Here is a 16,657-nt window from a genome sequence, read left to right on the forward strand (position 1 = left end):
CCAGACGCTGTAGAGTGTTTCAGAGAGAGCATTAGGGAACAGCTGACAAAACAGAGGAAAGAAATACAGTAGAAGAAGACTGGGGAGCTTTGAGAGATGAAATAGTGAAGGCAGCAGAGGATCCAGTACCTAAATAGACGAGGGCTAGTAAAAATCCTTGGGTAACAGAACAGAGGTTGAATTTAATTGATGAAAGGAGAAAATACAAAAACGTGGTAAATGAAGGAGGTGAAAAGGAATACAAATGTCTTAAAAATGTGATCGACAGGAAATGCAAGATGGCTAATCAGGGATGGCTAAAGGACAGATGTAAGGACGTAGAAGCATGTATCGCTAAGACAGATACTACCTGCAAGAAATTTACAGAGACCTTTGGAGAAACGAAACAACCTGTATGAACACCAAAAGTTCAGACGGAAAACCAATCCTAAGCAAAGTAGGGAAAGCAGAAAGGTGAAAAGAGTATATAGAGAGTGTACACAAGGGCAATGTACTTGAGGGCAATATTATGAAAATGGAAGATGAGACAGGCGAATTACCTTCAGACTTAAAGAAGAAGAAAATAATTACAATTCCAAAGAAAGCAGGTTTTGAGAGGTGTGAAAATTATCGAACTATCAGTTTAATAAGTCATGGTTGCAAAATACTAACATGGATTCTTTACGAACGAATGGAATAAGTGGTAGAAGCCAACTACACGGAAGATCAGTTTGGATTCCATAGAAATGTTGGAAAATGCGAGGCAATAATGACCCTACGACTTAGCATACTGACCCTACGACTTAGCTCAGAAAACAGATTAAGGAAAGGCATAACTACATTTCTAGTATTTGACTTAGAGAAAGCTTTTGACAATGACTGGAATACTCTCTTTCAAATTCTGAAGGTGGCAGGGTTAAATATAAGGAACGAAAGATTATTTACAATTTGTACAGAAACCAGATGGCAGTTATGAGTCAAGGTCATGAAAGGGAAGCAGTGGTTGAGAGGGGAGTGAGACATTGTTTTAGCCTATCCCCGATGTTATTCAATCTGTATATTGAGCAAGCAGTGAAGGAAACAAAAGAAGAATTTGGAGTAGAAATTAAAATCCATGGAGAAGAAATAAAAACTTTGAGATTTGCCAATGACACTGTAATTCTGTCAGAGACAGCAAAGGACATGGAAGAGCAGTTGAACGGAATGGACAGTGTCTTGAGAGGAGGATATAAGATGAACACGAACAAAAGCAAAACAAGGATAATAGAATATAGTTGAATTAAATCAGATGATGCTGAGGGAATTAGATGAGAAAATGAGACACTTAAAGTAGTAAAGGAGTTTTGCTATTTGGGGAGCAAACTAACTGATGATGGTTGAAGTAGACAGGATATAAAATGTAGCTGGCAATTGCAAGAAAAGTGTTTCTGAAGAATAGAAATTTGTTAACATTGAGTATAGATTTAAGTGTTTGAAAATATTTTCTGAAAGCATTTGTTAGGATTGTAGCAATGTATGGAAGTGAAACATGGATGATAAATAGCGTAGACAAGAAGAGAACAGAAGCTTTTGAAATGTGGTGCTACAGAAGAATGCTGAAGATTAGATGGGTAGATCATATAACTAATGAGGAGGTACTGAATAGGATGTGGGAGAAGAGGAATTGGTGGCACATCTTGACTAGAAGAAGGGATAGGTTGACAGGACACGTACTGAGCCATCAAGGTATCACCAATTTAGTACTAGAGGGAAGCGTAGGGCGTAAAAATCTTAGAGGGTAAAAATTGTAGAGGGAGACCAGAGATGAATACATTAAACAGATTCAGAAGGATGTAGGTTGCAATAATTATTCAGAGATGAAGAGGCTTGCACAGGGTAGAGTAGCATGGAGAGCTGCATCAAACCAGTCTCTGGATCGAAGACCTCAACAACAACAACAACAACAATTCACATTTTATGTACATACCTTCAATCCCCTTCAAAGTATTCTCCACTTGGTTTTCTAATATTTTATTCCATTTTACAAAATCTTTACATTCAGCTTTTGTGATGTTTGATGGAGTACTTGCTTTCTTTTCTTCAACTCAGCAACATCAGCAAAACCCTTTCTTTTCATGTCTCTTTTTACTCTAAGAAACTAAACTCTCACAGGGCAAGGTCGATTGAGTATGGTGGGTGAGGAATAGGGGTCATACCACTCTTGGCCAAGAATTGTCGTACATACAGGGCTGTGTGGGCAGGGGCATCATCATGATGGAAAACCAGTCACCCGACTGTGACAAATCAGGCTTCTTCTGCTGCACACTTTTAAGTAATCTTTTCAAAACTTCGAAGTAGAAAGCCTGATTAACTGTCTGATCAATCAGGACGAACTCTGAATGTATGACCGCTCTGCTCTCACATTGAAAAAACTAATCAGCATTGTTTTAATGTTTGATCTCACCTGATAAGTTTTCTGGGGACAAGGAAAACTTGAAGTCTCCATTGGTTTGCTTATTGCTTTGATTCACAACCTTAAGCATAGCACCAAGTTTCGTCACCTGTGTTAATTTTTGAAAAAAGAAAAAAACAAAAAGTTTCGATCATTTTGGAACTCTTCTCTCAAAACAAAGCACACTAAGTGACCTTGTTTTTGTTCAGCAGTAATGGCACAAATTTGGCAGCCATCCTTTTCATTCCCAACCCAAATGTTCTGGTACAATTGGCTGCCCTGAACTCCCAGCCACTTCTGACAACTCCACAATTTTTTCAATGATTTGTCATCGATCTTCGTTGATGACTGCATGGATGTTTTCAACATTTTCATGTGTTTGGGACATGTATGGATGACCAGAATGAGGCCTGTAATCAACTGACATTTAACCATTTTTCCTTAGCATCATCCTCATATACCGTTTTTAACATACCAAGAGTTTCTGTTTCACTCGCTCTGAGCAAAAACCAAAAAATCAGCCATTGCAAAAATGATAATCACACAAAACAGTTGTCACTATAAACTCTGCCGTTATTAATCCTGACCTTCCTCAGTGACAGCACTTGGCTTACAAGTCCAGAATGTTCGCTCTATGCACTCCTTGTTAAAAACTGTGCTAACGTTCTCTTTAATTTCGCAACAAGTTTCTAATATGGTAGTTGAACCATTGCTGTTGTGGCTCCCAACAAAGCATAAATAATTAAGTTCCCTTTACACTAACACTTAGAAGCATACCTGGCTCTGGGTTGTAACAGCTTCAGTAACGCTTTCCTCTTGTAATAAGTTCTGATAGATGCAGTATGAAACTAATTGCTCTTTAGTGCCACATTCTCATGAAGATGAAGACTGGCTTTTGAGACAAGGTTTCATTGCTTTTCTTTTAATGTGAACAGCCTTTACATATTATGGGGCACAAGGTAGCAGTGCTACCTTAGCAACTTATGCATATGGTTAATTACCATTGTTGGGAAGGTTCATTTGATGTAATTTCTCTAAATTTTAAATAAAAGCTTTTTGCCTAAGTATTACATCACCTGGATGATAACACCCAAATGAATACTCAAGAACCAGAGTGACATTTCAGTGTTCATGCTGTATTTGTGATACATACAGCTACTGCTAGAACTGGTCATGAGATCTGGTTACCTGGGAAGTAAGTCTGACTTTCCAACTAGTGCATTCCCTCCAGTTATTTTCCATACTACCACAGAAAATGATAAACAAGTTGGAAGTAAGGCCTGAGCAAATGAAGGAGGGGGTCATTAGATGCAGAGTTTTTTTTTCTTTGAATCATCAATCTTCTGGCTGGTTCAATGTGGCCTGTAATGAATTCCTCATCTCCACCAATGTCTTCATTTCAGAGTAGCACCTGCACCCTACATCCCCAATTATTTGTTGGATATATTCTAATCTCTGTCTTCGTCTATAGGTTTTACCATCTACTACTAATACAGCTATCAACTAATGCAAATAATGGGTATTTCTGATACCATTACAGGAAGCTATGAGAAAACCGGGGGAACACTCAATCCAAAACAGTGTATGAACTTTCACACTGTTCAGTGTGGAATATTTTACATGTCAAACTGAGCAGCATATTTTTTTTAAAATACTATTGTGTTTGTAATACTAAATATACTATGTTTAGACAACCACAAACAGACTGGCTTGGTGGTTCAGAGGGCAAGTGACAAACATCAAACCCAAATGTCTGGTAACAAATCCCCTGCGATTTCTGGAATTATTTTCCTGGGATTTATCTCTTTTTTCATCTCTAGCAATAGTTTGTTCAAATGGGAAATGCCAACTAGCACCACACTATGGAGTCTACATTGAATTGCAAATCCTCCTTAACTGGCTAGGCAATTTAGTTGTATGGTTGGAAAAAGGCAAGAGTTTCCCACCTCTAAAAGGATCACACCTGGTAAAGCACTGTGATGTTCAAAGAAATGTTCAGGATGGGGTAGCTTTACTTTTCTTAAAAAGTAATTCTTGTACCCTTCCACACATGAAGCTCGTTTTATACATAATCCACAATTACAATTTTGTATGTTTTATTCCCACGTATTCAAAAGATTGCAATATGTTTCAGGCAATTTTCTTGTCTCTGCATTTCTAATAACTCTGTATTACATACAAATTTGATAAGTTCTGAAGATTTTTACATCCAAAAGTATCACAAATTAATGACAAAAATAGGAGGCAGTCTGCTCTTTCCATCCCAGTGGAGCATATAAAGTCTGAAATGGCATGAAATATCCACCTCTGGAAAATCTGCTCGGTGACCTTCTGTGTTTGAAACTATTTCTAGTCACTCTTAGATTGCTCGAATGAGAGAGTTTATATTTCGATGTACCCACACTGTACACTTGGCCAGTTGATTCCTTCTGAGCATACTGTCAAGTTGTAAAATAAAATACTGCACTCATCAATATTTTGTTCGTATATAGTATATGCTTTGGGGAAGGCTGTTGCAAAACAGCCAAAATGCAAGTACCTTTAGTATTTCACATTACAAATGGCAGGCAGCAGGCTGGTGATCATGTGCTGATGTGCTACAGCACACTGTAAATATCACACTAAATGCCATTTCTCTTCAAATGCATATTATAGGGTTTCTCTTCAAATGCGTGCTGGTACGCAAATAAAACAGATGAAACCGTTTTTTGTAGTGCTCTCTCTGCAATAACTATAAGCGAGAGGGCATCCCTGATAGCTTGCACAACTGTTGCCAGCTTTTTGCTGTGAAGTGTCAATGGCTGCAGACATAAACTGTAGCCATCTATAGACCTTTGACAACACTTAGGCACTGCCATAGAGACATATACAAAATTGCGTTACATTACTGATTGAGGTAGGCTCATGAAGCTGACTCATCCCACTGCAACTGTCATGGACCAACTTATGCCAACAAAGCTACAGAAAACTGTTGGGTCCTGAGATTATAGTCAGCAACACTATGGTCAACTCAGAGAAGGGACAAAATTGTGTTTTCAACTGTGCATGCTCTGACGTGATGTTATCCCTGCCAGCACTAAGTAGCTTTCAGCACCAAGTAAGTATTTTGCTTTGAAAGTGCGTGTAAAGTATAGTGCAGGCAATATGTTGAATTCTGTAGATGATCTGCTAAAGAGGCACTTTTCCAGTAGATCACTGGAGGAGGAAGTGAGAATTAAAGAGTTAGTTAGTCCTACTAGAAATGTAAAAGTGCCAGGGCATGGGATAGGGCTCACTGATTTGGCTCAAACTATGTGAGTAGAAGCAGGTAGATGCTTCTTTCAAATTCCTAGAATATTACACGTAAGTAGATCATAGGGGAGTGTAAAACACTTTCTAAAGATTTATGAGTACAGTGTTAGTGATTACTGAGCAACACTTTATGAATATGTGCCATGGTCAATTGCACTAACTGGCAATTTGTTGGCTTGGGTTTGATTCTCGCTGCTATCATCATCTTTTGTTTGTTTCTCATTTCATTTTATTCTTTAAAATGTTAACCTATTAATTATAAAATTTAAATAATTTAAACAGCTCAATTTGTATGAGTAAAATTAATCAATCTAGTTATGATTACTAACCTTGTAAGTTAAGAGGCCATAGGTAGTGGTAATAATAGCAAATATACGAGGAAATTTAGTATGAAAGTCTACAAAGAGAGTCTGATCCTGAATATGATGTTCATAATGCATCTCCTTGCTTTCCACAATTGTTATTCAGGAACAGCAATGCATGGGGTACAGGGGAAGCGAAAGACTCGGACGTATTAATGAAAACCAAAAAAACATAGCAGAAATCACAAGCATTTAAACAACATACTTGCATTAGGTGAAGCTAGTCACCCTATCACAATGACATAGTGAAACACAATCTGTTTATTTTTGTAATATTGTAGGACACTAGTAAAATTTTGCAAAGCCCCCAATGATTTAGGATGCCTGGAGTTTGTTGAAAGCATTAACAAAGCTGTATATCACTGTGGGGCGAGCAAAACTGTCCTAAAAGAATATTAATAAAATACGTACATCCAGATAATTTGAGTGTATAACATTTTATGAATCAGGTGATAATACGAGCAATTTAATCTGTCGGTGAAGATGAGCATTTCTGCAGTCAGTTTGCATACTGTCATTTTGTGGAGCAGTACATCAGTGACAGGAATTTGTACAAATAACAAGTTGTATTCTGAAGGGTGGGTATATATCTTAATAGTATTTTCAAAACCAATCAGTATGTTTCTTCATGATTACTACTTAGAAATATTTATCACGAGATGATTTGTCATCAAGAGCAAATTTCTGTGTGATCTATATTACTAAGTGACTATTCCAGAATCTGGTACCAGTTGCAGGTTGCCTGTCCAACAACTTCCAGGGGAACAAAAATTTTATTTTCAGTGCTTTGCATAAATGACTGAATATAAAATTTAAAATGCTGTCAAATCTACTCACTAAGAAGTATAATCTTAGGGTAAAAGTTTAACAGAATACGACAAGTATTACAGTAGAAAATGTGTGCATCTTGAGGCAGCAAAGCTGACTGTGCGAATCCAGTTTCTGAGAATGATCGCAGTTAGCAACTTCCAACGAACTTGACAAAAAATTTCAATCCTTCACAGAACTTTCTACCTGACACCCCAAAAAAAGGCCCATCATTTAACATATTTTTGTTGTCATGCAGTAAAACTTCAGCATCAGACATGATTTGATGTATTATTTCTTAACTACCAGCTCTAGTTACAACAAATTCAACACAGTATTCACTTATGCCTGCAAAATGATTTCATTGTAAGACACGAAATTCAGTAGATATGTTGCCAAACACTGAGATACATGAAAAACTTACTTTTGCTTAAAATGGAGTGCAAATCACCCGAACTATATTGATCCTGTGTTTCATAAAGAGGACAATTAGTGACAAACATTACGAATGATTTCAAATCTTTTCGAAAAGATTTCCACTTACTTGTTAAATATCAAATATTTAATACATTAACCCACTGATAAAGCAATCTGACATTTGAAGCCATTTTATACATGGGGTTTAGTGGCACATTATTAAACTATGTCATGGGCTTCATAAAGTGATAATGCCTAATGTGTAAGGCACCAAGCTATTCTCCATGAACCATAGATAATCACAACCAGTAGCAGATTCAGTAGTCTAATGAAAGTGAATTTGAAAGATTTTATTGCTGACACAAACTACAAACGCCTTTTATCATGTAAATATTATTACTAAATTACTGTAATAAGTCAGAAACCTATAACAAACATTTTACAAAAAATAAAGGAATGTTACATGCAGGTGTATCGATTTATGACTAAATCCAAGGAGACAATAAATAAGACATGGAATTGAGAAAAAAAGAAAGGAGAAAAGAAATGGAAGAGAAAAAAATTTATCATGAGAGTGGGAACACAACTGGAAGGGAGGGTAATGGGTGCTGCAGCAGGGGAAGGCAGCAGGTAATGAGGGGAGGGGCCCAGCGAGAGGGGAGAAGAGTGGGGATAGAAAAGGGAGGTGGAGACAGAAGGTGAGGAATGAGTAGAAGAAATGAGGGGATGGGAGGAGCAGTACAAAAGTGGAAGTTGAGTGGCAACAGAAAAAAGAACAGAGGGGACAGGCGGAAATGAGAGGAGAAGAGGAACAAGAGAAATTAAAGGGAGCAAAAGGAAGTGAGGGGAGGGAAATAATAATAGAGCTGAAACAACAGCCGGGCAGAGGAGCAGCGGGTCGGATCGGGCCCCAAGGGTCAGCGGCCGAGCGGGACGGAGTGGGCCCGAGGGTCAGCGGCCGAGCGGGACGGAGTGGGCCCGAGGGGACGAGAGGGAGGGGCGTGACAGGTGGGAGGGGGGACTGTGATGGGAAGAGGGGAGGATGGATGGGGAGGGGGGCGTGTGGGAGGGACAGACGGACACGAAGTGAGGGGGGGCGGGTGGGAGGGAGGGGAACGAGGCGAGGGGGGGGGACGGGCAGGACGGAGCGTGGCGAGGCGAGGGGGACGGGCAGGACGGAGCGTGGCGAGGCGAGGCGAGGGGGACGGGCAGGACGGAGCGAGGCGAGGCGAGGGGGATGGGCAGGACGGAGCGACGCGAGGGGGACGGGCAGGACGGAGTGAGGCGAGGCGTGGCGAGGCGAGGGGGACGGGCAGGACGGAGTGAGGCGAGGCGAGGCGAGGCGAGGGGGACGGGCAGGACGGAGCGAGGCGAGGCGAGGCGAGGGGGGCAGGCAGGACGGAGCGAGGCGAGGCGAGGGGGACGGGCAGGACGGAGCGAGGCGAGGCGAGGGGGACGGGCAGGACGGAGCGAGGCGAGGCGAGGGGGACGGGCATGACGGAGCGAGGCGAGGCGAGGGGGACGGGCAGGACGGAGCGAGGCGAGGGGGACGGGCAGGACGGAGCGAGGCGAGGGGGACGGGCAGGACGGAGCGAGGCGAGGGGGACGGGCAGGGAGGAGCAGGAGGAATTGGGGAGGGTCTAGGAGGAACAGGACTGATAAAGGGGTCGGGGCGGAGCAGGAGGAATCTGAGGGTGTAAAGGATCCGTAGGAATCGAGGCTGAGGAGGATTGAAGGCATCTGGAGGTGGGAAGGATCAAGAAGATCCAAGGGGGTGGCGAGCAGTGGGAGAAATCGGAGGGGGTTGGGGAGCAGCGGGAGGAATGGGAGAGAGTTGGGAAGGAGAAGGAGCAGGAGGTGATTGAGGATGATTAGGAGGCATTTGGATGGGGAGAAGCTTGAGGCAGCAATCGAAGGGAATAGCAGGAGGAAGTGTTGTAAAGCGCGGTTGAGAGGGGGAGAAGAGAGGATAGTTAAGAGAGATTGGGGAAGGGAGACAAAGAGAATGGGCAGGCGGAAAGGAGAGGGAAGAGAGAGCAGGGAGGGTTCGAAGACAGGGTAGGTGCTGAAGAGTGGAGAGGATCTAAAGAGAGGCAAGGTGCTGAAGAGTGGAAAGTGGCTGAAAAGTGTGAAGGGGCTGCAGCAAGGGGGTGCGATGAAGAGTGTCAATGGTTGAACAGAGGGGATGCAATGAATAGAGATGAGGGGAGAATGGGAGCATTGAGGAAAAAGCAGAGAGGGGGCCGTAGGCAGTGCGATGGTGGGGCGGAAGCAGTGCGGCATAGGGGGGGAGGGGGGGGGGTGGGAAGCAGCGAGGGGAGGGTGAAGCGATGGGAGGATGAAGCAAGGGGACAGTGAAGGGAGGCGGGGCTGAAGTGTGTTAAGCGAGGTGATGCATCGAGTAGGATTAAGCAAGGTGACGCTTGGAGCAAGATTAAGTGGGGTGATGCACAGGGCAGGATTAAGCGAGGGGAGGCGTGGAGCAGTGTAATGGGAGGGGAGGCGTGGAGCAGGGTAATGGGAGGGGAGGCGTGGAGCAGGGTAATGGGAGGGGAGGCGTGGAGCAGGGTAATGGGAGGGGAGGCGTGGAGCAGGGTAATGGGACGGGAGGCGTGGAGCAGGGTAATGGGAGGGGAGGCGTGGAGCAGGGTAATGGGAGGGGAGGCGTGGAGCAGGGTAATGGGAGGGGAGGCGTGGAGCAGGGTAATGGGAGGGGAGGCGTGGAGCAGGGTAATGGGACGGGAGGCGTGGAGCAGGGTAATGGGAGGGGAGGCCTGGAGGAGTATGAATGGAAGGAAGATTGGAGGCAGGATGAAGAGGTGGGTTGTGGAGCAGGTTGAAGCAAGGCGAGGGATGGAGCAGGTTGAAGCAATGGGAGTGGTGAGGCAGGATGATGCGAGGGGATGGAAGGGGAGAAGCAACGGGAAGTTAGGTGAGGGGAGAAGCAACGGGAAGTTAGGTGAGGGGAGAAGCAACGGGAAGTTAGGTGAGGGGAGAAGCAACGGGAAGTTAGGTGAGGGGAGAAGCAACGGGAAGTTAGGTGAGGGGAGAAGCAACGGGAAGTTAGGTGAGGGGAGAAGCAACGGGAAGTTAGGTGAGGGGAGAAGCAACGGGAAGTTAGGTGAGGGGAGAAGCAACGGGAAGTTAGGTGAGGGGAGAAGCATCGGGAAGTTAGGTGAGGGGAGAAGCATCGGGAAGTTAGGTGAGGGGAGAAGCAACGGGAAGTTAGGTGAGGGGAGAAGCAACGGGAAGTTAGGTGAGGGGAGAAGCAACGGGAAGTTAGGTGAGGGGAGAAGCAACGGGAAGTTAGGTGAGGGGAGAAGCAACGGGAAGTTAGGTGAGGGGAGAAGCAACGGGAAGTTAGGTGAGGGGAGAAGCAACGGGAAGTTAGGTGAGGGGAGAAGCAACGGGAAGTTAGGTGAGGGGAGAAGCAACGGGAAGTTAGGTGAGGGGAGAAGCAACGGGAAGTTAGGTGAGGGGAGAAGCAACGGGAATAAATGCGAGGGTTGGGTAGGGTAGGGTATAGGAGAAAAAGGAGGAATAGCGGAGAGGGGAGGAACAAGAGGAATAGTGGGGAGGGGAGGAACAAGAGGAATAGCGGGGAGGGGAGGAACAAGAGGAATAGCGGGGAGGGGAGGAACAAGAGGAATAGCGGGGAGGGGAGGAACAAGAGGAATAGCGGGGAGGGGAGGAACAAGAGGAACAGCGGGGAGGGGAGGAACAAGAGGAATAGTGGGGATGGGAGGAACAAGAGGAATAGCAGGGAGGGGAGGAACAAGAGGAATAGCGGGGAGGGGAGGAACAAGAGGAATAGTGGGGAGGGGAGGAGCATGAGGAATAATGGGGAAGGGAGGAAAAAGAGGAATAGCAGGGAGGGGAGGAAAAAGAGTAATAGAGGGGAGGAGTGGAGCAACATGAACCGAAGGAAGAGGAGTACGAAGGGAAAGTAAGGGGAGAGCAGGAGGATGGAGAAGTGTGGGGGGAGCAGTAGGGTGGAGAAGCGAAGGGGGAGCAGTATGGTGGAGAAGCGAAGGGAGAGCAGTAGGGTGGACAAGCGAAGGGGGAGCAGTAGGGTGGACAAGCGAAGGGGGAGCAGTAGGGTGGACAAGCGAAGGGGGAGCAGTAGGGTGGACAAGCGAAGGGGGAGCAGTAGGGTGGACAAGCGAAGGGGGAGCAGTAGGGTGGACAAGCGAAGGGGGAGCAGTAGGGTGGACAAGCGAAGGGGGAGCAGTAGGGTGGACAAGCGAAGGGGGAGCAGTAGGGTGGAGAAACGAAGGGGAAGCAGTAGGATGGAGAAGCAGGGGGGAGGCAGGAGGAGAGGAAGTGGGGAGAGCAGGAGGAAGTGATTGGAGAGCAGGGCCAAGGGTAAGTGGAGAACAGGGGCAAAGGGAATGAAGGGCACAGCAGGAGCAAGGGGAAGTGAGAGGAGGACAGAAGCAAGGGGAAGTGAGAGGAGGACAGAAGCAAGGGGAAGTGAGAGGAGGACAGAAGCAAGGTGAAGTGAGAGGAGGACAGAAGCAAGGTGAAGTGAGAGGAGGGGAGGAGCTGGGGAAGTAAATGAGGGGAGAAGGAGGAAGAAGTAAGGTGATGGCCGAAGCAGGAAGTAGTAAGGTGAGGGCTGGAGTAAGAGGAAGTGAGGGGAGGGGATGTGAGGGGGGGGAGAGAGGCAGGGAGGGGAGGAAGAGTGGGGAGGGGAAAGCAGGTAGTGGCAAAGAGAAGAGCGGAAATAGGTAAAAGTGAGGTCAAGGGGGTAAGGAATTTGAGTGGCAAAGCCAAGGGGGGGGGGGGGGGGCGGAAGGTGAGTGTACAGCCAAAGGGGGGGGGGGGGAGGTGAGTGGTGAGACCGAGAGGGATGGGAGCAAAGTGAGTTAGGAGGACAAGGGGGGAAAGAAGATTAGTTGCAAGTCCAAGGGGTCCGAGGAAGGTGAGTGGCGCGGACAAGCAGGGCGAGGAAGATGAGTGGTGCAGACAAGCAGGGCTAGGAAGGTGAGGGTGTAGGTCACGGGGGAAGCAGGAGGTGTAGCAAGGCCTGGGGAGGGGGGGAAGGTAAATGTTGATGTTGAGGAGGGAGGAAGTTGAGTAGCAAAGTCGAGGGGTGAGGAATGTGAGTTGTGTAGCCAATGGGAGAGAAATGTGTGTGATGAGGCTGAGGGGGAAGGAATGTGATTAGAGAGGCCAAGGGAAGAAGGATGGGATGAGGGAAGAAGCGAGGAAAACCTGAGGAGGAGGGAAGAGAAAGGGAGCAGTATGAGGAGGAAAGTAGGTGGAGGAGCAGCAGATGAGGATGTGATTGATAGGTGAGGGAGAAAGTGGTGCTGGAAAAGAATGCTTTCATTGTATGGATGAGAATGAGATACAAGAGAAATATTTAGGACAATGAGAGGAGGTTAGTATTATCCTCGGAATCCTTGTCATCTGACATCCATTGCTGGATGAATGTCTGCTCTAGATTTCTTGATGTCTTACAGTTATTACGTAAAAGCATCTATGTTATTTTAGCATGTTGTCTAAGATCATCACATGGTCTATTTATTACGACCAGCAAATAATTTCCTTGATGTGTCTATTAATCTGAATGCTCTACAACATGACTACAGGTGCCTGAGTGCCTGTTATATGGGCTGTCTGGATCCTCCAACATGACACTAGTTTTCCTGAACTCCAGGGATTGTAACCGTCTCTTATGTATCCTCATATCCTGCCCCCCTCTAGGACGTAACCTCCAGGATCATCTTCTTCCCATCATTTACAATTCTTTACTAAATAATTTACACCATTATTTTCTACTTTCATCCCATCACCTCATTTGATTTTCCTCCATTTTGTTTCCAGCTTTCTTCATTCAATTCGCATTTCTCTTCCTCTTACTCCTCCTTTACTTCTCTCTCTATATTACCATCTCTTTACTGATGCTACATTCCATTGTACTACCTTCAACCGCCTTCTCTCTCTGGTACGTTATATATCATCTTTGTCTCCCTTTTCCTCACTAACAGGTGGGTCACATTAAACATGGAATGTGAGCAACAAGTCCCTTCTTTCAACATTCCCCAACCTCCACTCATTTCCCATGAAGAAGGAACTTAGATTTCTGGAAGCCACAAAAGTTCTCTACTTTTATATGTGTATCAACAGTACCTAGAATTTCTCCTGTAATTGCGAGTCCCTCTGTCTCCTCGTAATGTTCAAAAGACTAGTCTGATGGAGGAAGATATACTGTAGGTCACTTACAACACTAGTAATGAAACTGTTGTTCATTTGCAAACTTCTTAAAGAATATATAGATCTGACACAATCATCACTGTGAAGAGCATGAGTTCTCTATAATTTCAGCGTTTGGTTCTGTCTGTGTGACTAAGTAACTAGTAAAATACCTTATTCTCTACACCCAGTAATTTCATTCACTTTCTAATTATTATTTCTGACATTTTTCCACAAATTTATTTTGATTCCTGAACAGTAAAAGACTGACACACCAGCTGTTTCTTTTTCTGCATTGTTACTAATGAGATTTTGTGCACTTTTGGGGTTTGACACTGAAAAATTTAATAATTTTTCATTATTCTTCTTAATTTGGCATAAAAATTTGTTATTTACCAAAATTCCGGCACACTGTCAGTCAACTTAACATCTGAATTGTCATAATAATGTATTCCAGAAAAACTATATAATCTGTATTGTCTGATGTTTGAAATTAAAAAAATACATATAATTTGACTGATGGTACTGCTCTCCTGTTCTTCCCATCCACTTTTTTCTTTGCAACAACTTGTCTTAAAACATACGTATAAAACTGCATGGTAGACACACACACACACACACACACACACACACACACACACACAGTTTACCTTTATGTCAGTCAGTTGTAAATGAGCCTCTTCCAGGCGGGCATCTTGTGCAGCACGTTCTGCAAGTAGTCTTCGTACTCTGCCATCAGGGTCATCAGCAGCATCAGGTTCACTTATAGGAGTGGCACGTGCCTCTAGTAAGGAAATACGTTCTGTAAGGTGCCTTGTCTCTTCTTCTGCACGCGCCAAATCACTTTTCAGTCGTGATCGTTCAAGGTCAGAGGAATGCCGTATAGACTCGAGCTCATCCTGTCACAAAAATTCCATTACCATACCTAATATAAATAATATTACATACATATTAATTACTAACACTTACCTCACGAAAGTCTGGCACATTTAACAAAACTAACACAACAAATTAATGTTCTCATCCCATGCAACACAAACATCTGTAGTTGCTGTATCAACATTTTTATACGGGCAACATTATAGAACCAAACCAAATGCCACAGACGAAAAGAATGAAACTGCAATTACTTGCACTTTAAGAAGTGTAGTCATGCTTAACAATCACTGGTGCACAAAGACCATTTTTTATGCATTGTAGGCCAAAAAGATTGATGCTTCTCCCATCTATACAAACCATTTTAAGGAAATTGCTATATGGTTGCATTAGATGCAATAATGAAATAGAAAATTGCATTAAAATGTTGCAGAGATCCTCAAACAAACCGCATTTACTCAAAGCAAACAACGTAAACAATGCTATTCTCTGTTACTAGCAATGAAATGGGGTTACACAGAGGCTCAAAGATCAAAATTATTATTGTGAGACTGAAAACAAAGTTTGAAAGAAAATACTGTCACTTTGGAAGCAAAGGATCAATAAGTTACCCATAAATGCACAGATTTTGATGGACGTACTATGAAATGATTTAGCATATAAGACAGTACTGAAAGACAATAAATAAACCTTTAGGAAAAGTTAAATGAAAGTAAATCAGCAAAACAGATCAAGAAAATAACACACACTATTGCTAGAAGTGTATTTAACATAATAATTAACTTTCACAGCTACTGCTGCAAAAATTTGGCTGGTGTCTCTCCCATCTTTCCCTCACCATTATCCATTCCTTTTTCAAAGCATTCTGAGTGATGGATCTTAACTTCACTTCTTTCTATAGTTCTCTCAATTTTTAGACTACTCTCAGTTTACTACGTATGTTGGTGGCTCGGTGGGAGTTAAGGGACTAGACAGTGAGAAAACCAGTCCCTTAGTCAAGAAGCTGTTCATTTAGAGTTTGTGAAGTCCGCCAGAAATTTGACTGGATTATGAAAGCATGTAGGAGTGGTAAAACAGACACACTGAAAACAATATTGATGCCAGAGTTTAGAAATAATTTAAAGAGAAGTAAAAGTATATGGGCCAGACCGGCACATACGTCAGAGAGAAACCTACTCCACAACTGATGCCCTGTTAAACCACCAAGGACGAAGACAGATACAGAGGAAAGAATGTCATCTAGCTGGGAGATGTGTAATAGAAAAAGTGAAGTCTAAAAACATAATGGTCATCAACCGGACAGTCAATAATAAAACAAGCTGAACAATGTAGGATTCCTTGGAGGAGGAATGGAGGATAAGTGCCATGCACCAGCAGTATCCTCTATACTGCAGACTTTATTTGAGAGGGCAGTAGCCCATCAGATGTCCCATCTCACTGAAAGGAGAGCATCTTATTTGCACCCACAAATCCGCACCTGTGATTGTCAAAGCAAACGTTGGGTGAGTAATTACTTAACTGACCTCTTGGCCAATTCATTCCCTGGGATACCTACACGAATTGGGACCCACAAAAAGACAAATTAGCAGGCAGTACAACTGAGGTAATAGAGAAAGTCACAAGTAGCAGCTGTCACAGTGTGACAACAGTAAAATTGATGAATGGCCTGGAGACTGCTTATAGAGTCAAGACAAACTGAAATGTTGCTACACATTGCCAGAAATAAATGTTGTTCCTCACCAGTGGGAGATGTAAAAGCATATCTCACCTTATCCATACTTCTAGAACCGCCAGTGTAAATACGGTAGGACCATGATACTCACAAAGAGGAGAAAAGAACAGATGCCGAAAGGTCATGGAGGTGAAAAACTTAAGGGTCTTTTAAATAGATCAGTCATAATTCATGATCTGGGGACTAACCAAAGAGGAAAAAGGGAGAGGGATGTTGGATAACATGGGAAGCACACTGTAACCAGCTTAGGTGGAGATCCGACAGGAGCTCAAGGTTCATTCCAACCCTCGATTTCTCCCGAGAGCCAGTGTTAGGGGGTTAATAGTCCTTGTATGAGGAAAGAATTTGATACGTTGGATGATTAGAAAATTGTCAGATGGTGACTGCATAAGTGAGCAACAATTGGTACTATCTGTAATGAAGAATAAGATCCCCCACTTCAGTGAAGAGACTGCCTATGGGGCTAGTACGGAAGATGTGAGTGGTCAAGTCTTAAATCACGATGGTGGACTGAGTCCAACAATTTGAAGGTGCCACTAAGCCATAAACCTGGCAACTATA

General features: G+C 43.8%; 1 protein-coding gene across 2 annotated transcripts in view; it reads right to left on the reverse strand.

Annotated features, from left to right (window-relative positions):
* The window catches only part of LOC126479837 (golgin subfamily A member 1), a 130,670-nt gene that overhangs the window by 71,590 nt on the left and 42,423 nt on the right, over positions 1-16,657 (reverse strand). For both annotated transcript variants that reach the window (XM_050103819.1, XM_050103818.1), the window contains exon 5: positions 14,139-14,387. In XM_050103819.1, the coding sequence (XP_049959776.1) occupies positions 14,139-14,387 (249 nt within the window). The remainder of the gene's footprint in view (positions 1-14,138; positions 14,388-16,657) is intronic.

This window comes from Schistocerca serialis, chromosome 1 (genome assembly GCF_023864345.2).
Source record: "Schistocerca serialis cubense isolate TAMUIC-IGC-003099 chromosome 1, iqSchSeri2.2, whole genome shotgun sequence".
Lineage (NCBI taxonomy): Eukaryota > Metazoa > Arthropoda > Insecta > Orthoptera > Acrididae > Schistocerca > Schistocerca serialis.